This window comes from Camelus dromedarius, chromosome 14 (assembly GCF_036321535.1).
Source record: "Camelus dromedarius isolate mCamDro1 chromosome 14, mCamDro1.pat, whole genome shotgun sequence".
Taxonomy (NCBI): Eukaryota; Metazoa; Chordata; class Mammalia; order Artiodactyla; family Camelidae; genus Camelus; species Camelus dromedarius.
In genome coordinates, this window is record NC_087449.1 from 43,390,706 (window position 1) to 43,411,642 (window position 20,937).

The following is a 20,937-nucleotide window of genomic DNA, read 5'->3' on the forward strand; positions in this document are numbered from 1 at the left end:
ATCTATAGGGTAGGCCAGCAGAATGGAGACCTAGGGGGTGAGACTTACAGCTGAAGTCCGAAGACCATTTGCTGGCAAAATCCCTTCTTGCTCAGGGGAGGTCTGTTTTTGTTGGGAGTAAACCTTCAACTGATCGGATAAGGCGCACTCACATTATGGAGGGTAGTCTGCTTTATTCAAAGTCTCAGAAACATCCAGAATGATGTTTGACCAAATATCTGGGTACTGTGCCAGGTTAACATATAAAATGAGCTATCATAGGGACCTAGGCTCTTATGGCTCAGAGAAAGATGAGGCTAATGTGTAAACATTCCTGAGAGCTTGAATCAAAGCTGTTTTGATTTGGGGGTGGACATGGTTCTAAATTTTCTCAAGGGGTTTTATTGTGAGACAATGAGATTCTAACTTAGTTGCAATTTAGTTGCATCTAGGAAGCCATCCGAGTTCTTTCTGCTTCTACCTCACGTTACCCTTCCAGCCTGTGGATTGGCTGGCCTGCCCATGGTCTGATCAGCTGTGCGTGTGCTGGAGGAGAAGAGTGGGTGAAGGTCACATGGTACAAAACATGGCTGCCACAGTCAGTGCATGGAGAGCGTAGTTTTACATACAAGCAGGTGCTGAGATACCTGTGTCTCACAGTAGGATCAGAGTTTTAATTAAATATTTTTTAAATAAATTTTTTATTTTGGAATAATTTTAGCTTTATAGAGCAGTAGCAGAGGTAGTATAGAGAGTTCCTATATACCCCTCACCCTATTTCTCCCATTGCTAATATCTTAGATTTCTATAGTACATTTGTCAAAACTAAGAAACTCATATTGGTGTGTTACTATTAACTAAACTCCCGGCTTAATTTGGATGTTACCAGTTTTTCCATTCATGTCCTCTTTCTGTTCCTCCTATAGCCTCAAACCCAGGGTATCAGAGTGTGTGAAGCTATCACATCTCCCCAGTCTCCTCTGATCTGTAACAGTTTCTCGGTCTTTGTTTTTCATGGCTTTGAGAGTCTTAAGGAGTACTGGCCAGGGATCCTGTAGAATGACCCCAATCTGGGTTTGCCTGATGTTTTTCTCACGAGTAGACTGGAGTTACAGGTTTTGGGGAGGAAGACCCCAGAGGTGAAGTATCACATCACATCAGAGAGTAGGGGACATCCACATGACATCCCCGGTGCCGTTAGCCTTCATTACTTGGTGAAGGTCATGTTTGCCAGGTTCCTCACTGTAAAGGTACGATTTTCCCCTTTCCCTACTCTATTCTTCAGAAGCCAGCAGTGACTTAATTTCATATCAGGTTGTAAATGAATGACCAAATGGTGAGGATGGGAGGATGAGAGCAGTGGGTATTTAAGAGGGAAAAAGGGTGGGGGTTCAGAAAGTTTACACCTTGGTCCAGGGCTGCTCCTCATCGCTGGAGGAAGTAGCATACGCCCACAGTTCTGTGGTCCAATATACGCAGGGAATTTCATTCTTGTCGTCTTCCAAGCACATGCTAGGGAGTGGCCCACTTGAGAGCTAATCGTCTGAAACAGGGTTAAGTGCCCGTGGACTTTAATGGGGCCACTCTCTGCGGAAGGTGTGGTAACATTCATGTCCCCTCCCCGTCAGCTGGCAGTGTTCATTTACTATGCTGTGTGGAAGCCTCAGAAACAGTGGATCACCTTGGACACGGGCATCTTGGACAGCCCCTTTATCTACAGTCCTGAGAAGAGGGAGGAAGCCTGGAGGTTTGTCTCATACATGCTGGTCCATGCTGGGTAAGGAACGACAGCAGTCACTGATGTCAGAGGTGACTATATGTAATTGTAGCCCCGAACATTTGTTTGGTGCTTATTATTTTTTAAATTCTGAGCGTTTTTTTTTTCTTTACAATTTCACACTTAAAATTTTTAATTCTTGTTTGGGGGGGAAGTAATTAGGCTTTTATTCATTTTAATGGAGATACTGGGGATTGAACCGAGGACTTTGTGCATGCTAGGCATGCACTCTACCACTAAGCTATACCCTCCTCCTGGTGCTTTATTATTAAGACACTTTCACACCTGTAATCTTGTTTGATCCTCCCGGCAACCCCAGGAGGCAGGTATTACTCCTGCTATTTTACGTCTGAGGCTTAGGGGATGTCCTTGCTCCATGTCACACAGCTAAGTTGTAGAGCTGGGATCTCAACCCATTAGTGTTCCCTTAAGTCCAGTGTACTTTGTAACTGCCTAAATTACGTAGGAATGTATTTAGGTAGGAATATTATGGAGAAGAAACCAATTCATTACCAAATCAAAAGTGTGTTCCCCGAGTTGTGTGATGTTGTTAAATGTTCCCTTTAAAACATAAATCAAGTCACTTCTGCCAAACACTTAAAAAATTAACTCATGAGCATTTTGATGAGTGTATGATATTGTTGGTCATCTAGAATAACACAAGCAATAGGTGATGTAGTGCCTAGTAGTTTGGCTTATAGTTTCTCAAACGCTAATAGCCTTTTGTGACCTCATTCAGGATTCATGATTTACCATGCCCACCGCAGACAGTGAGCAGCTTGGTGCTTGGCCCTTTCTCTCTGGTGGACTCCTGGGAGTTCAGATGAGGCCAGCTTCACCTATGCAACCTACCCAGCCCTGGACCTTGAAAGATGATTCTGGCCAGTAGCTAAATAGGGATCCATGGCAGGACACAGGGCTCTGAGGCTGTACAAGTTAGGGACAAAATGACCAATTGTCCAGTTTCTACTTCCACACTTTAGTTTCCCTTTAACAAGTAGGGTCTAAGCAAATGTGGCTCCTGCACTCAAGGGCTTTAAAATTATAAGGGGGAACAGTCAGTTAAATAGTAATGCAAGACTGTGTAGAATTATACTTTACAGTAGTTATTTAATGGCTTTGTGCCTCAGTTTCCACATCTGTAAAATGGGGTAATAGTACCTACCTCGTAAGATTGCTGTGATTAAATGAGACAATGGTTGTAACAATTTTTACAGTGCCTAACACATATAGTGAGGCACTCAAAGAAAATGCTCAAGATTATGTAGGACATGTCACATATGGGGTTGTATAAATTAGGGTTGCTTTTAGATGCAAGTTACAAGCAAATATAACAGGAGCTTAAAAAAATGGAGGTTATTTTGTTTTCCCATGTAAGAAGCCCAGAGGTATCTGGTTGGTTCATCAGTTTCATGAAGCCAGGACTCTTGGTCCTGTACCGACATCTCTGCTTTTCCCTTGGCCAGTTGCAATTTGGTGCTGTAGCCCTGCATTCAAAGCAGGAAGGGGGAAGAGGCAGTACCAGGTACTGGTGACATTCATCCCTTTTGTCAAGACATTGCAGCTCACTGGCCAGGACTGTGGGGGCGTGGCTGCCTCTTATCTAAGAGAGCTTGGGAAATCAACATTAGCTCTTCCAGCCCCACTAGAGGAGGTAGACAAGATGGATTTTGGATTAGGTACAGTAATATAAACAGGAAGAGGGAAAGATCAGAATGGGGATGGCTTCACAGATGGCTTGGATTCAAGATGGACCCTGAAGGGTGGATAAAACTTGGATGAAAAAAGTTAATCTTTCTCTTCTGGGTCTATGATAGGATCTGACCTTTATGCCATGTCTCCTCTGGCTATTGCACAGTAGAAAGAGTGCTTGGGGTGAATCTTTGGGAGTTTTGTGCTATTAGTCACTTTGTCCTCACACTGTTCCCAGAGGACAGGATGGGATAGCTTTCTTTGACCTTCTTGTTCAAATTCACAAGGTGCACATATTTCAAAAACCCCTTTATGTCCAAAGTCTCCATAAGACTGGTACAACTGTCCTTGCTAGACTATTCTGTGCTTAATTATATCACCTCTTATATGCCATGAAGATGGCTTGGACAGTGATATATGTGACTGGGTGCACACGTGGCCATAAAGGTAAGTAATCTGCTCTGTAGGGAATGCCCAGAAAACCTCTTCAATGATCTGTTGGATATTTGTTAAGTAAACTATAATGCAAAAACACAATCCCTAAAACTAACATGAAAGCTGCTGCACTTTGTGGAAGATTTAACATCTATGTTATTTTTTAACTTTTTGGTTTAACCTGAAATCTCTTTAAAAAAAAAAAAGCATTGTTCTATATAGCAACTAAATTAAGAATTACTGTAATATGGAAATTTGCCAAATTACATTCAGAGACTCTCCAGAGATGCTTGTGGGGTTTGATAAGTAAAGTAATATTAATTTCACTTTAAAATATTTTTATCTATTTAAAAACAGTAATAAGAAACACCTGCCCTCAAAAATGTTAGAGGCCAAATTATAGTACATGGGGGAATGTCAGCTTTAGCTAGTGTTACCAGGTCAAATTTTTTTTCATTCTGGTAAACTTAAAAAATTTTTAAAAAAATGTAGAATGGGGAATGAGGTTTCCCCTGCCATCTCTGTTTTATTAAAGAATATCCTGAGATATTTGTTGTTTAAAAACCTATTGAAATTTAAACTCAGTATGAGTGAATTAGTATTTTCTAACACTACTGTGCAACCCAAACAAAATGAGATGCTGAGGCTGACATAGGATGGTAACTGTCATCTAAACCCTGCAAATGCAAGCTTATTGTTTCTTAAACCAGCTTCATTGCTCTCTTTTGACATTATCAGCGATTGCAGCAAAACAGAACTTATAAATGTATACTTTTTGGGGGAGGGAGGAGGTAATCAAGTTTTATTTTATTTAATTTTTTTTTAAATGGAGCTACTGGGGACCAAACCCAGGACCTTGTGCATACTAAGCACACACTCTACCACTGAGCTACACCCTCCCCCTAAATGTATACTTCTAAAATGTCCTTTTATCTGCTTTACATATTGAAGCTCCATATAAGATTTTATTAAAAAAAAGTCACCTTAAAAATTAGAAAATGGAATTCAAGTTTAACAAGTTCTAAACTATTCTCCCCAGGAAATAACTGCTTGGGTTAGTCATAATATTTGATAATTCTGTTTTCTCTGCAGAGTTCAGCACATCCTGGGGAATCTTGTTATGCAGCTGATTTTGGGTATTCCCTTGGAAATGGTCCACAAAGGCCTCAGAGTGGGGCTGGTGTACCTGGCCGGAGTGATTGCAGGTTAGTGTGGGGACTGTAACACAGAACACCTCTGGACTTAGGAGGTAATAAACAAAGCAAAGGTAGTAAACATTTAAATCAAGATTTACTGATTCCTAGTATGTGCTAGGGCACCTGATAAGTTTTCGAGGTACGTTAAGCAGAGATAAGGTGAGCATACCAGAGAGAAGCCATTGTGTCCGTCCTCAGGTATCTCATAGACAGGGTTTTGCACAATTGGAAACTGTGATTGTTTGGTGTCCAGGTGTACATATTAGATAAAGGACTAAGCCAGAAGGACCTTCAGTGTCAAAACTAATGATTTGGGAAATAACAAGATCAAATTTGCATTTAAGAATGATACCTTTGAGAGAATGTTGAGCATAGTTAAAGGGATCCAAAGACTGGGTAGGGTCGAGCATCCTGGGACTAGCAGCGTATGCCAATGATCTCTAAAACTGGGTTTGCCAAAGATTATGGTGTGGGTAGAAAATATTAAAATGCCTAGCTATCTATTTATTTATTAGAAACTTTTAAAAAATTAAACTTTAATTTTGAGATAATTATAGATTTACACTGTAAGAAATAAATATCTACAAGTCCCATGTACCCTTTAACCGGTTACCCCCAATGATCACAGCTTGGAAAACTATAGTACAGAATCACAGTCAGGATATCCACACTGACAGCGTCAAGATGCAGAGCATTTCCAGCACAGCGAAGATTCCTCACAGTTGCATCTTCATAGCCATACTCACCTCTGTCCCACTCCTTTTTTTTTTTTTTTTTTTATTTTGGGTTTTTTTTTGGTGAGGGGAAAGTGATTGTGTCTATTTATTTATTTATTAATTTTTACAGGAGGCACTGGGGATTGAACCCAGGACCTTGTGCATGCTAAGCATGTGCTCTACCACTTGAGCTACACCCTCCCCCCTCTCTCCCTCTCCTCACACCCTCCTTTACCTTGGGCAACCACTGATCTGTTCTGTTTCTAAATTTTCTCAAGAATGTTATATAAATGGAATAATACAGTACACAGTCATTTAGGATTAGCTTTCTTCACTCAGCATAAGGCTCTGGAGATTTGTACAGGTTGTTGAATGCATCCGTAGTTTATTCATTTTTATTGCTGAGTGGTATTCCAAAGTATGGATGGAACACTACACTGGTTTAATCCACTCATTGGAGGATATCTGTGTTGTTTCCATTTTGGGGCTATTACAAATAAAGCTGCTATAAGGGGGAGGGTACAGCTCAAGTGGTAGAGTGCATGCTTAGCATGCATGAGGTCCTGGGATCAATCCCCAGTACTTCCATCAAAAAACTAACTAAATAAATACAATTAATTACCTCCCCCTGCAAAAACAAACAAACAAACAAAAGCAACAAAACAAGCCAAAAAAATAAAGCTGCTATAAACATTTGTGTACAGGTTTTTACAAACATTAAGTACAGTTCTGGGAACATAGTTTTCCTTTCTCTAGGATAAATGCCCAAGAGCAAGTTAGCTGGGTTGTATGGTAGTTGTGTATTTAGTTTTATAAGAACCAGCCAAAATGTTTTCCAGAATGCTGTTCCATTTTACTTTCCTCCCAGCATTGTGTAAGTGATTCAGTTTTCCACATCCTCACCAGCATTTGGTGTTGTCACTATTTTTAATTTTAGCTGTGCTCACATGTATGTGATCTCATCATGGCCTTAATTTGCATTTCCCTAATGGTTAATGATGCTGAACATCTCTTCATGGGCTTATCTGCCATCTTTGTATCCTCTTCAGTGAAATGTCTGTTCATGTCTTTTGCCCATTATCTAATTAGATTTTTTTAACTGTTGAATTTTGAGAGTTCTTTATATATTCCAGATCCTTTACAGAATATGTATACAGATATTTTCTCTTAGTCTGTAGCTTGTGTTTTTATTGTCTTAACAGAGTCTTTCACAGAACAAATATTTTAAATTTTGATGAAGTCCAATTTATCAGTTTTTCCTTTTATGAATCGTGCTTTTGGTGTCACATCTAAGAACTCTTCACGGAGCGCGAGGTCTTGAATACTTTCTCCTATGTTATCTTCTAAAGTTATGTTTTACACTTGAAATGTGATCCATTTGAATTGGCTCATTTTTGTATGAAGTGTAAGGTTTTGACTGAGTTTCTTTTTGCTTATTTGCCTATGGATATCTAAGTATTCTGGAATAATCTGTCAAAAAGACTATTCTTCCTTTGAGTTGCTTTTATACCTTTGTCAAAAATCAGTTGGCTGTAGTACTCACAAGGTCCTGGGTTCGATCCCTAGTGCCCCATTAAAAAAAAAAAACAAAACTCTTAAAAATCATTTGGTTGTAGTTGCGTGGAGCTATTTCTGGGTTCGTCTTTTCATCCCATTGATTGGTATGTCTGCCCCGCCACCAGTTCCACACAGTCAGTGCCGCTGTAGCTGTATAACAAGTCTTGAGCTCAGAGAGATTCCTCTCACTTTTATTTAACTCATTTTAAAGACTAGTTTATGCATTTTCTTCCTTTACAAAAAGATGGATGTCTAATTTTTGACTTTTTTTCTGTGATAACAAAAAGGCTTTCAGTAGTAAGCTACTTAACAGAAGTTGGAAAAAAAAAACCCACAAGATATGTCGCTAAGATATGACAGTATTTTTCTCTTCAGGAGTGAGAATATAACTGTTTTTCCAAAACTACTCATGCTACAAAAAGGGCATTTTGAAAACTTGTCATTGGAAATCATTCCATCATTCTGTGATTTTGCTGCTGAAGGTGATTGATACAACAGCTCTTAAAAGTTCACCCTTAAAAAGCCGGCAAACAATTTTCTCATCTGATTGAAAATTTCTCAATGAAGAGTTTTAGTGGATTTTAAACTTACTGATTGTAACACTTCCTGACTAGTTTGCAAGAACAAATGACTGACATTAGGGAAGGTGGGAATTAATAGCTAAATTATAACAAGAGTTTTGCATAATTGGAATAAGCAGGGGCGATGATGTAATTCTTCCATTTGAAACTGCACAATTCTTTTTAATTTTACATTTTGGCTGTGACAGTGATCAAAAGGAAATTTCTATGGAAAAAAATTGAACTTAGGAGTATATCTTTGCATTTCTGTGTCATGATATTAAACTGGGATTTAAAAAAATTATGAAGCTTATTTAATAACACTACTCATTGAAAGATTCTTTAAAAGATTTTAATTTTTAAAAGTAGTTTTGGGTTCACAGCGTACTTGAGAGGATGGTACTGTGCTGAGATTTCCCATTCATCCCCTGCCCCCACACGTGGATAACTTTCTCCATTATTAACAGAATGGTACATTTGTTACAACTGATGAACCTGTATGGATGTATCATGATCACTCAAAGTCCATGAAAACTAGGGTTCACTCTTGGTGTTGTACATCCTATGGTTTTGGACAAATGTATACTGACATGTATCCACCATTACAGCATCCTACAAGGAGTCTTCACTGCCCTAAAAATCCTCTGTGATCCACTTATGCATCCCTCCCCACCCTCCAACCCCTGGCAATCTCTTAACTTTTTACTGTCTGTACAGTTTTGCTTTTCCCAGAACGTCATGTAGTTATAGTCTTTTCGGACTGGCTTTTTCAGTTAGTAATATGCATTTAAGTTTCCTCCATGTCTTTTTATTGCTTGATAAGAATTTTTAAATATCATTAATGAAGTAAAAACAATGAAAAAATATTGTGTAACCAATATGTCCCATCCTTTAAAATTCTATTTCTGTGTTTTTAAAAGCCACTAGGGGAGTGGTACATATATACATGTAATTTATAAGTGAACATCCCTATATTGCAGTGGGTGGTTGTTTCAGTTTCCTAGGCTGCCATGAACTGGCTGGCTTAAGACAACACAGCAGCATTTGGGCCAGACTCCCTCTGAAACCTGCAGGGGAGAATCCTTGCTTGCCTCTCCCTGGCTTCTGGTGGTGGCCATCAATCCTTGCCTTGCAGCTGCAGCACTGAGACCTCTGCCTCCATTGTCACATGGCGTTCTCCTGTCAAGTGTCCCCTCTCCTCCTCTGTAAGGACACAGTCATGTTGGTTTCTGGATCCACACTTCTTCAATATGACCTCATCTAACTAATCACATCTGCAACAATCCTATTTCCAAATAAGGTCACGTTAGGAGGTGCTGGGGGTTAGGACTTCAACACATCTTTCTGGGGGACACAAGCTGACCTATGACGGTGCTCAGAAATTTCCCAGTCACACCTTTGCCCGCCTCCTGGAGCAGCAGAGATAGAGAGCAGGACGCAGGCGGGAGGCGTGTTCAAGAGATAGGCTTAGTGACGTAGCTCCCCATCCTGGCTCCCTCCTACTTTCATGGATCCTGTTCTTCCACCTTCTCCTTCTGTTCCCACACACCTGTTCTTCCTGGCGCCAGCGTCCGTACCCGTTTCTCCCACAGCTTGATGTCAACCTGTGGAATCAGCTCTGCCCCAGTTTCAGAGGAGAGAGGGGAGAACGTGAATAACCTGTTCACAGCCTCTGCCTATTTTTGCAATGGCTTTCGGCAGGTATCTCTTTGCCATTCCGGTCTCTCCTTCACGCTGCTGCTGGGTTAAGGTCCTTAAACACAGATTACATCATATTACATCCTTCCTAAAACATCTACGGTGGCCACAAGAAAGCTGAAACGTCCAAGATCGCTCTTCATTCCCCTCCACTGTCTGGCCCCATTGCCTTTCTTTCTTTTCTTCTTCTTCTTCTTTTTTTAATGGAAGAATAAACATCTTTACTATGTTTTAAAAAAAAGCAATTATATATGAAGAGGTTAGATGGAGACGATGCAAAACATTTTTTAAAAAATCACTTTTGAGGTATGATTGACATACAAAAATGTGTACACTTTTAATGTATACAACTTGATGAGTTTGGAGAGAAGTATACAGCCATGAAACCAGCACCACAATCTATGCCGGAAACATATCCATCACCTCCAAAAGTTTCCTCCTGCTCAGTGTCTTTCTTCCTTTGCTTTTCTTTTTTTCAAATGAGGGAAGCAGTAATACTTTATTTTTACCTCTTGACCCCCTTCACCCATTCTCCCATTGCTTTGTAACATATGTGTAACACATGAAACATAATTCCAGTTTCCCTACCCTTGCTCCTGGCAAAGTGTGGTCATGAATCACTGGCCTTGGGCTTGTTAAAAATGCAGAATTTTGGGCCCCACACGAGACCTACTAATCATAATCTGCATTTGAACAAATCCACATGTGATTCATAAAGATTGAAATATGCTGGCCTGCAGTCCGGCCCCATGTTCCCAATGTGACTGGCCATCAGAATCACCTGGAGAGTTTGTTACAACTACAGTTACTCAGATCCCACTCAGATCTGCTGATTCAGAATCTCAGAGAACATGGTCCTGGGGTCTGTGTTTTTCCGCTTGGTGAGGTATAATTGCTATTTAATAATGGCTGATGTTTTGATATGTGTATATAATCATGACAATCAAGGTAATAAACATTACTCCTCCGCTAATTTGCTGTAACCTGTTGGAATCCCACCTTCCTGTCTCTGTCCTTCCCCCACCTTCCTCTCTCAACCACTGATTGATTAATTTGTATTTTCTAGAATTTTATATAGATGGAATCATGGAATATGTACTCTTCTTTTTTGGTCACTTCTGTTATGTAGCATAGTTACTTTGAGGTTTATCCATGTTGTGTGTACAAACAGTCAATTCATTTTTATTGCTGAGTAGTATTTCATTGTGGGGATATACCACAATTTGTTTATTCACTCTCCTGATGGACAGGAGATGATGGACATTTGGGTTGTTTCCAGTTTGGGTCTATTACAGAAGAACCTACTATGAACATTGGTATACAAGTCTTTGTGTGGACAAATGTTTTCAGTTTTATTGGGTAAATACTTAGGAATAGATTGGCTGGATCCTATCACATGGGTTATATTTAACTTTTAAGAAACTACCAAGCTTTTAAAATAGCTTTACTGAGATATAACTCATATACCATACAATTCACCCATTTAAATAATGTTTTTTCAGTTAATTCACAGGGTAACGCGCCCATTGTTGCAATCTAATTTTAGAACATTTGTGTGCTTCAAATAAACCCCATACCCATTAGCAGTCACTTCCCACTCCTTACCCCAGAGTCCTTCCCCAGCCTTAAGCAACCGCTAATCTACTTTGTCTCTTTAGGTTTACCCATTCAGGACATTTCATATAAATGGAATCATAAAATATGTGGTCTTTTTTTGGCTGTTCTTTTCATTTAGCATAATGTTTTCATCATTCATCCATGCTGTAGCATGCATCCATACTTCATTCTTTTTGATTTCTGGATTCCATTATATGGATATTCCACATTTTCTTTATCTGTTCATCATTTGATGCACATTTGGGGTGTTTTCATCTTTTGGCCATTATGAATAATACTGCTGTGAATGAACATTTATGTAGAAGTTTTTGAGTGGATCTCTTGTGTACATACTTGTGAGTGGAACTGTTAGGGCATATGGTAACAAAGTGGTAATTTTACATCCCCACCACAAGTTCCAGTTCCACCATATTCTCACCAACACTTGGTATGATCAGACTTTTAATTTTAGGCAATCTGTTGGCAAAATTGGTGGAGTATAAAGGTATCTCATTGGGTTTAAATTTACATTTCCTAATGATAATGAACATCTTTTAATGTGCTCAGTTGCTATCCCTTTATCTTCTTTCGTGAAGCATCTGTTTAAATTTTTAAATGGAATTACATTTCTTATTCCATATTCCCATTACAAGTTATTTATCAGATATAATGACTTACAGATATTGCCTCTTGCTCTGTTGCTTGTCTTTTCATTCTTTTTTTTTTTTTTTTTTTTTGATGAGGGGGAGGTAATTGGGTTTGTTTGTTTGTTTGTTTATATTTGGAGAAGGTGCTGGGGATTGAACCCAGGACCTTGTGCATGCTAAGCATGTGCTCTACCACTTGAGCTATATCCTCCCACCTCATTCTCTTAATAGTATCTTCTGAAGAGTAGAAATCTTCAATTTTGATTAAATTTATTTAAATATAATTTTCAGTTTTCAAATTTTAGGATTAGCATCATATTTAAGAAATTTTGCCTAGCCCAAGGTCACAAAGATTTTCTCTATGTTTTGTCCTAAAAGTTTTATAATTTTAGACTTTGCATATAGATATATGATCCATTTTTATACATGGTGCAGAGTTTGAAGTGCCACTTTTTTGCATGTGGCTGTCAAATTGTACCAGCATCATTGGTTGAGAAGACAATCCTTTCTTTACTGAACTGGTTTGCATCTTGTCCAAATCAGTTGTCCGTATATATGTTTGTTTATATATAGAAACAAACTGGACTTTCTGCTGTGTTCCACTCATGTATTTATATATCTTTACACCAACACCAAAAACCAATCGACAATCTTGATTACTGTAGTTTTCTATTAAATCTTGAAATCAGGACATGCTAGTGCTCCAACTTTGCTCTTTTTCAAAGTTGTTTTGGTTATTCTAGGTCCTTTGCATTTTCATGTGAACTGTAGAATCACCTTGTCAATTTCTACAAAAAAGTCTACTGGGAGTTTGATTTGGATTGTACTGAATCTTTAGCTTAAGACATTTTAACAATATTGGAGTCTTCCAACCCATGAATAAGGTACATACTTCCATTTATTTAGGTCTTTCAAAATTCCTTTCAGCATCTTTTTCAGTTTTCAGTGTTAAGGTCTTGCACTATTTTGGGGTCAGATTTATTTCTATATTTCATATTTTTTATATACTGTCAATGGCACTATTTTTAAAATTTGTATTTCTGACTTTTCATTGCTATTACACAGAAATACAGTTGATTTTTTGTATATTGATCTTGTATCCTCCAATCTTGATAAATTCACTTATTACTTCTAGAAGTCAGTCTAATCATTTAACTGTTAAACAATGAACTTCTAAAGAGATTTAGATAATAAGAACAAAACTTTGTATGTTTGCCCATGTTCTTAACCATTTCCAGTGTTCATTTCTTTGTGTAGTTCCATATTTCCATCTGATTATCTTTTTCCTTCTTCCTGAGGATTTCTTTTAACACTTCTTGTAGTGTGGGTCTGCTAGTCATCAAATCTTTCAGCCTCTGTATGTCTGAAAAAATTCTTTATTTTGCCTTCATTTCTGTAATATACTTTATTAGGTTTAGAATTCCAGCTTGATTATTTTTCTTTCGGTATTTTAAAATGTTGCTCTACTGTTTTCTCATTTGCATTGTTTCCAATGAGAAATCTGTTGTCATCCTTTTGTTTGTTTGTTTCTCAGTATGAAGCATGTCTTTTCACTCTGGATGCTTTTAAGATTGTCACTGTTTTAAGAATGTGATTTTGTTGTGCCCTGGTGTTGTTTTCTTCATGTTTCTTGTGTTTGGGGTTAGTTGAGGCTCTTGGATCTGTGGGTTTATAATTTTCATAAAACTTTGGAAAAACTTTGGCCATGATTTCTTCAAATATTTTTTCTGTATCTGCCTTCTTTCCTCTCTTTTGGGGACTCCAATTATGTATATTAGGCTGCTTGAAATTGATCCACAGCTCATTGATACTGTGTATAAGTTTAAAAATATTCTTCTGTGTGTTTTATTTGGATAGTTTCATTGCCATGTCTTCATGTTCAGTAATCTTTCCTTCTGCAATGTCTAATCTACCAACTGACTCAACAAGTTTATTTTTTCACCTTAAACATTGTAGTTTTCATCTTACAGAAGTTTGAGTCTGTTTCATATCTTACGTGTCACTATTTAACTATTGAACATATAGAATATAGTTGTAACAATTATTTATTGCCCTTATTTGCAAAATCTAACACCTGTGTCAGTTTTGGTAGGTTTTAATTGATTTATTTCTCTTCATTATGGGTCATATTTTCCTGCTCCTTTGCATGTTTGACAATTTTTGTTTGGATGCTAGACATTTTATCTTTGGATGATGGATATAATTGTATGCCTATAAATATTCATTAGATTTGTTCTGTAACTCAGTTAAGTTACTTGGAAACAGTCTGAACTCAAGCTGCCTAGATCTATATGCACCTAGATGCTAAACTCTATCTCATCAACTTAAAGTTTACTGTGATCTGCCTAGCTTCCCCCACTTCATGTACTGCAGCCTAAAATCTCTCCTAAGGCAGTAAACTGGGCAATTAGACAACTCATCTTTGTTTTTTTTTTAAACACCTTTATTGTGGTATGGTTCCTGTAAACTATATGTATTTCAGATGTATAACTTGATGAATTTTGATAGATGTATACACCGATGAAACCACCACCACAATCAAGATAGCTAACATATTCATCACTCCCCAAGAAGTGTAATTTTCTAATTCCCAATTTATCCCTTCCCACCTCCTTTACCCCTGGTAGCCATAAGTTTGTTCTCTATGTCTGTGAGTCTGTTTCTGTTTTGTAAATAAGTTCATTTGTGTTCTTTTTTTTAAGACTCCACATATAAGCGATATCAAATGGCACTTTTCTTTCTCTTTCTGGCTTACTTCATTTAGAATAATGATCTCCATCCACATTGCTGCAAATGGCATTATTTTATTCTTTTTTATCACCGAGTAGTATTCCATTGTGTATGTGTATGTATGTATGTATGTGTGTGTGTATATATATATATATACACACACACACACATACACACCATATCTTCTTTATCCAGTCATCTATTGATGGACATTTGGGTTGTTTCCATGTCTTGGCTATTGTAAATAGTGCTGCTATGACCACTGGGGTGCATGTGTCTTTTTCAATTATATTTTTCTCCAGATATATGCCCAGGAATGGGATTGCTAGATTGTATCATAAGTCTATTTTTAATTTTTTAAGGAACCTCCATACTGTCCTCCATAGTGGCTGTACCAATTTACATTCCCATCAACAGTGTAGGAGGATTCCTTTTTCTCCACACCCTCTCCAGCATTTATCATTTGTAGACTTTTTAATAATGGCATTCTGACTGGTGTGAGGTGATAGCTTATTGTAGTTGTGATTCCCATTTCTCTAACAGTTAGAGATGTAGAGCATCTTTTCAGGTGCTTGTTGGTCATCTAGACAACTCATTTATTTCTTGTTTCTCAGGGTTCACTGTCCTTTGTTATCTGATGTCCAGTATCTTGAAGACCATTGTTTCATATATTTTGTTCACTGCTTTTAGCTGTTTCAAGCAGGAGGAAAAATCTTATCCTTGTTACCCCATCTTGTCCAGAAGAGGACATTTGTATCTATATTTTAAAAATAAATTTCTCATGATTAAGACGCAAGCACCCCAGCCCTAGTCTGTAAGTTAACATTTGAGAACCATCGCTGAAACCCTATTGGACTACTTCCCACTGATTCAGTTATCCATATGCTGTTGTTTCTATGTCTGCTTTTCCAGATCCCTAAGATCCTGATCTTCCATCCCTTTGTTTTCCCTGTCCAAATCTTAAAGAGTCTTCAGAGTTTAATCAAAATGCTATCTTCCCACTCTCAGAGAAGCAGGGCCTCCACCGGTCTGCTGAGAAAGTCATTCTTCCCTAAATGTTTCCATAGAAAATTTATTATACTTTAAAAATGTTATATTTTGCATTTTATGATAACTGCTCATCCATTTGTAAGATTCCTAAGGTCAGACACTGTCATTTTTGCACAAAGTAGGTATTGTATTGTATTGTAGCCTAAGGAATGAAGGAGGGCCTTGAAGGCAACAGAATAAGTAACAGAACTAAGCAGTACAGAGAACATCTCAGAGTTCGCATAAGGTGGTTTTAAAGCCTTGCTTTGGTTCAGGCACTCTAAGATTGGGTTAGCAAATTGGTTTCACCTTGCTTCGTGAATTTGATTGAATGGTATGTCATGAAGGATTCTGAGACCACACCTTGACTCCGTGAGAAAGCTAGCCATTAGAAATGAAATGTTGGAGTGTCTCAGGTATTTTGATAGTTTTGGCTAAACACGTAGGATATTTTGAAACAATAGTTAACAAGTATATAATACATGTCAGGCAGTGCTCTAAACATTTATGCACATGTAAACTCACTTGCTTCCCCTGACAACACATTGAGGTAAGTTCTATCAATACCCTCATTTTGTAGATAGGGAAACTAAGGCACAGAGAGGCTAAGAAACTTGCTCAAGCCACACAGTTGGTAATTCTGGCTTTAGAGTCTATGTTATTGTCACTGTTATACTGTCCTCATGTCTCGAACATTTAATATTTCATAAAAACTGAGGTAGTTAGCACACATAGCTTTACTTTTCTAATACGGAAGGGACAAAGTAAATTTGTTGCTTGTTAATATAATGGTCCAAGAGTCCCCAACTTTTACCTTAGATTAGAAGGATTTATCCTTCATGATTCTTACCAGATTCTTTGTGTTTTATTTCTTTAGGATCCCTTGCCAGCTCCATCTTTGACCCACTCAAATCTCTTGTGGGTGCTTCAGGAGGAGTCTATGCTCTGATGGGGGGCTACTTTATGAACGTCCTAGTGGTAAGAACTTTGGGAATGGAATCTATGGACCGTTAAAATTTTTTTTTAATTGAGTTATAGTCAGTTTACAATGTTGTGTCTGAAAAATTCTTTTTAACAGTTACTGGTATTTGGTTCAGGGAATCTTCATTTATCAATATTTCCTAAGCACTCATCTTACTTCTGGCCACAAGAGTTTTCCTTTCATATTTTAGCTTTATTTTCTCCTCTGATCTCAAAAGTAATCAATACTAAATAAAATTTTAAATTGAAAAATAGAAAGTCAAAATCCCCAATTTATTATGTTAACAGTTTGATATACATGCTTTCAGACATTTTCTATACATATTCAAAATTCTACCAATAGTAATACCACAAAAGTGGAACCACCATTATATTGTTCTGCATCTTTTTTTAAAAAAAGACTTTCTTTCTTTTTTGGTGGGGAGGAGGTAATTATGTTTTTATGTGTTTATTTTTAATGGAGATACTGGGGATTGAATCTAGGACCTCGTGCATGCTAGGCAAGCACTCTACCACTGAGCTATACCTCCCCCTTGTTGTGCATCTTAACATAAAGTGTCCTCACCATCTACTCATGTCAGCACACAGAAATCCAAATTAATCTTTTCAAGTGCTCCTTAGCACCCTTTATATAGCTGTATCCTGACTTATCTAATCCTTCACTGAAAAAAAATCTGGGGTGCTTTTCACATCTACAAATAATGCTGTAAGGAATGTGCTTTCACATTTAGCCTTTTTGCGTCTGTGTGATTCTTTTTGTAGGTAAATTCCTAGAAGTGGATTTACTGGATGAAGGCTTTACCTTTTCATAATGAATGCCTCCAAGTTTGTGCATACCATTTTACAGGCTCATGATATAGTATGTGAGATGCCAACCACTTTTAAAAACAGGCTAAAATCCTAACTAGTTATTAACCCTTTAACCATGTAGGTATGCTTTAAAAATACTCTAGGGAGAAAAATAAAGCAATTACAAAACTGTTCCAAAAATAGAAGTCATTTAGAAAAATGTTTTTCAAACTTTGGATTGCAACCCATTAGTGGTTGTGAACTCAGTTCAAGGGATTGTGACCAAAAATTTAACAAAAATTTCAGTTTGCATTACGTGAAATAAAGGTAAATACGATTTAGTGTGTGTGTATACTGGATTGTTACGTAAGTTATTTCTTACTGTAGGTCATGGTCATGACAGATTGAAAATAATTGATTTAGAAGAAACACAGCTATTTCAGCATCTCTACTCTTGGGAAGAGAGTTAATAACTTGAAAGGGCAGAGAGAGGTAACTCAGGCTGAAGTGGAAGTGTCTTTCTGAGTCTGATCAGTCCTCTAGTAACACATGAGGGTACTGCAAGCTGGTCTGAGATTTTTCAAAGCTAAAAGCAAACTAGGATTTTTGCACCAATACTTAAATTTTTTTTGAAATTATGTAAAAAAATTAAAGTAATACTCAAATTTTAGTTAAGTCTTTGCTAACTCCTACTGAGAAAGAGGATTAAGGTATATCAAGTGAATATTAACCAAGAAACTTGGAAATATTTCATCAGATTTAGTTTGACAGCATCTATCTATCTATCTATCTATCTATCTATCTATCTATCTATCTATCTATAACATGTTAAGTGTTAACTTTATATTACTTATATTTAGATTATTTCTTCCTAATAAAATAGTGTGTAGTTTATATTAAGAAGTTAAATCTCAGGTTTCACTTTGTTCTCCAAAGTACACCAGCATTGTATTTCCCAAAGACATTTGAAAACTAGGCTGTAACACTGATACTTTGTTTTGCAAATATCTGACTCTTACATTTTATTTTAAAGGAAAAAGTAGATGAAGGGGGAGTACAGGTGACGCTTCATTTGCTAACTGACGGTTTATATTACTATTATTATTATTTATCTATCTCTTTGCAAGAATTTTCGAGAAATGATTCCTGCCTTTGGAATTGTCAGACTACTGATCATCATCCTTATAGGTAAGTGTGTTTTGTATACCCTTCACACCTTCAGTTTTATCGGTTCAGCCTTCAGAAGGCCTTCTCATCTTCCTTGATACTAACATGCAGTACAACGCTAGCTTACAGTCAGAAAGAACTGTCAGCTCCAGAGCCCTGAGCAGAAATTGTGAATGGAATTTTCACAGCCCCTGGTGAGTGGCTCTTAGAGGGGCCTTTTCTTTCTGGTGTGCGGGAGTCAAGAGAGTAGCACCCTAGGCATTCTGTCTACTTCAATCACAATACCTTCATTTATGTTTTATATAGTGGAATTTTCTTATTCATACATTGGATTCTGTATATGATTTTGTCTGAAAAGCGAAAGTTTGAAAATCATTGATATAATCTATTTTCTTCCTCAATTTCTTAAGTTTCAGATTAGAAAACAAAACAAAACAAAACAAAAAACTACCAACAAACCGATCTAGGCTCTAACCAGGGAGTGGTGGCTGAGGACTGAAGATGAGAGCAGAGGTGAAGGAACTGAAAGGGTCAGGGAGCCAGAAGGATGAATGATGATACCTGAAAACTGGGTTTGCCTCTTGCTGGGTGTTGAGCCAATAGACATAACCATGCCAGAAAGTGGGAGGAGGAAGGATTTATTACTTGCAGCAAGGACACCAGGGATATTTCCTAAAGCAGTGTCTCCCTGAAAAGGAAAATTGGGGAATTTTTAAGCTAAGGACACATGCATATTCATGAAGGGGCTTGAGCAGAGAATTCAGCATAGAATTGGGGCAAAGGTCAACAAGAGTCCAAGTCCTAATTGAAGTCAGGAAGGTCTACACCATCATTCCATCCTCTACCTGGGTGGGGCCTTGGTTCCAGCAGAACTCAATGATATATTATCATGTACATCCCTGGAGGAGGACCTAGGCCTCTGATTTATCTCCGCACTATTGTTTGACTCCTTTTCTCTGTCTTCCTTGGTTCCCTTAAGATCATCAATTACCGAGACCCGTTCAAGGGCAAGCACTGTAGCCAGGCTTAGATCACAAAATGGCTTAGGCCAGAATGGGTTCTCTTATGTCAAGACAGCCATGCCTGGTTCTCTTTCTCTGGGGACCCCCAAACCTGTCTTCTCACAGTGTGGCTTTTGACATCCCCAAGGATTATAGTGGAGAAATACCTGCTAGAGGAGCTTAGGAAGTACGTTCAAGCTGGAGAGGAGGTGGAATTTTAGCTGCGTCTGAGAGTCAGGATTTTGGCTGGTGGCAAGTCATCCACAGTAGGAAAAAACAAGAGCAAAGGCAGGGCTGATAATTTGATTTCTGGACCTGCTCCTGCTGAAGATGAATCTGCACGGAGGATGTGGGGAGAAGGCAGGTGCTGGGGTCACGCTGTGGGGTCAGTCTTGAAGGGCAAGACGGAGGTGACACTTGACACAGGCTGAGATTCTGGCTGTCCACCCGGTAAGAAAAAATGATTCTGCTACTTGGTATCAAGAGTTCAGTTACCGCCTTGTGGGAATAGGGGCGACTACCTTCAAGCAAGGAGACTAAACTTAGCTTATGAGCAGTTTAACTGTAAAAATTATATTTCATCCTCAGAGAAAAGAAGTGACTTGTTTCTGGTTTCTTTCTTTCCCCGTAAGAAATCCAAAAAGTGAGGGAAAGTGGTCAGCACAGAAAGGAGAGCAAGTGTCTGGGAGTTAGCAGAGTGGCTGGCTGGACAGAGCCACCTGAGTTGTTAAGAGTCATAGCCATCGGGCCAACTGACGTCCTTCAAAATCCAACGATCCCCATTTCTGGGCTCTCAGATAAAGTACATTCTTTACTGGGCGTGTTTCGCCTAACAAACAGCCCCAAGTAATGCTTACTTTATCAAACCCCACCGCCCTTCATGGACCCTAAACCTTTTACCTCACCTACAGCCAATCAGAGATTTGCATACAAGCCAGTCAGGCACCTTGTGACCCGACCTTATAAAACACCCCAATAACCTGCCCTCGGGGCTCATGCAGGCACCCCTCGCCTGTGTGGCCTGCTGTTGCCTATGGCAGTGTACCCTAATAAGCTCCTTTCTATTTGTATACTTAACCTCCGGTAAATTCTTTTACCAACCCACGTGTCACTGGCTCACCAACCGTCTGCCCCGCTGTGCACACAATAACCAGAGCCAAGGGATAAGATAGAAAACTATTATTACATAAGTCACCTGGGTCTTCAGCCAGTCTGCTTCCTTCAGGTAATTATGAATGACTTTTGTAAAATAAGCCTCAAACCCTCAATGGGGAAATGGTTTTAATGTTCTTAATACTCTTGCACAGGGCTAGCTCCCAATGTAGTTTATGTAACTTTATGTCACTCTTGAAGTAAGTCATGAAGTCACTGAATGAGGTGCTTTTAT

The 20,937-nt window shown here is 38.3% G+C and overlaps 1 protein-coding gene across 4 annotated transcripts in view; it reads left to right on the forward strand.

The window, feature by feature from the left end:
• The window catches only part of RHBDL2 (rhomboid like 2), a 45,634-nt gene that overhangs the window by 18,614 nt on the left and 6,083 nt on the right, over window positions 1-20,937 (forward strand). For all 4 annotated transcript variants that reach the window (XM_064493734.1, XM_064493736.1, XM_031464817.2 and 1 more), the window contains 4 exons: window positions 1,608-1,756; window positions 4,976-5,088; window positions 16,490-16,590; window positions 18,510-18,570. In XM_064493734.1, the coding sequence (XP_064349804.1) occupies window positions 1,608-1,756; window positions 4,976-5,088; window positions 16,490-16,590; window positions 18,510-18,570 (424 nt within the window). The remainder of the gene's footprint in view (window positions 1-1,607; window positions 1,757-4,975; window positions 5,089-16,489; window positions 16,591-18,509; window positions 18,571-20,937) is intronic.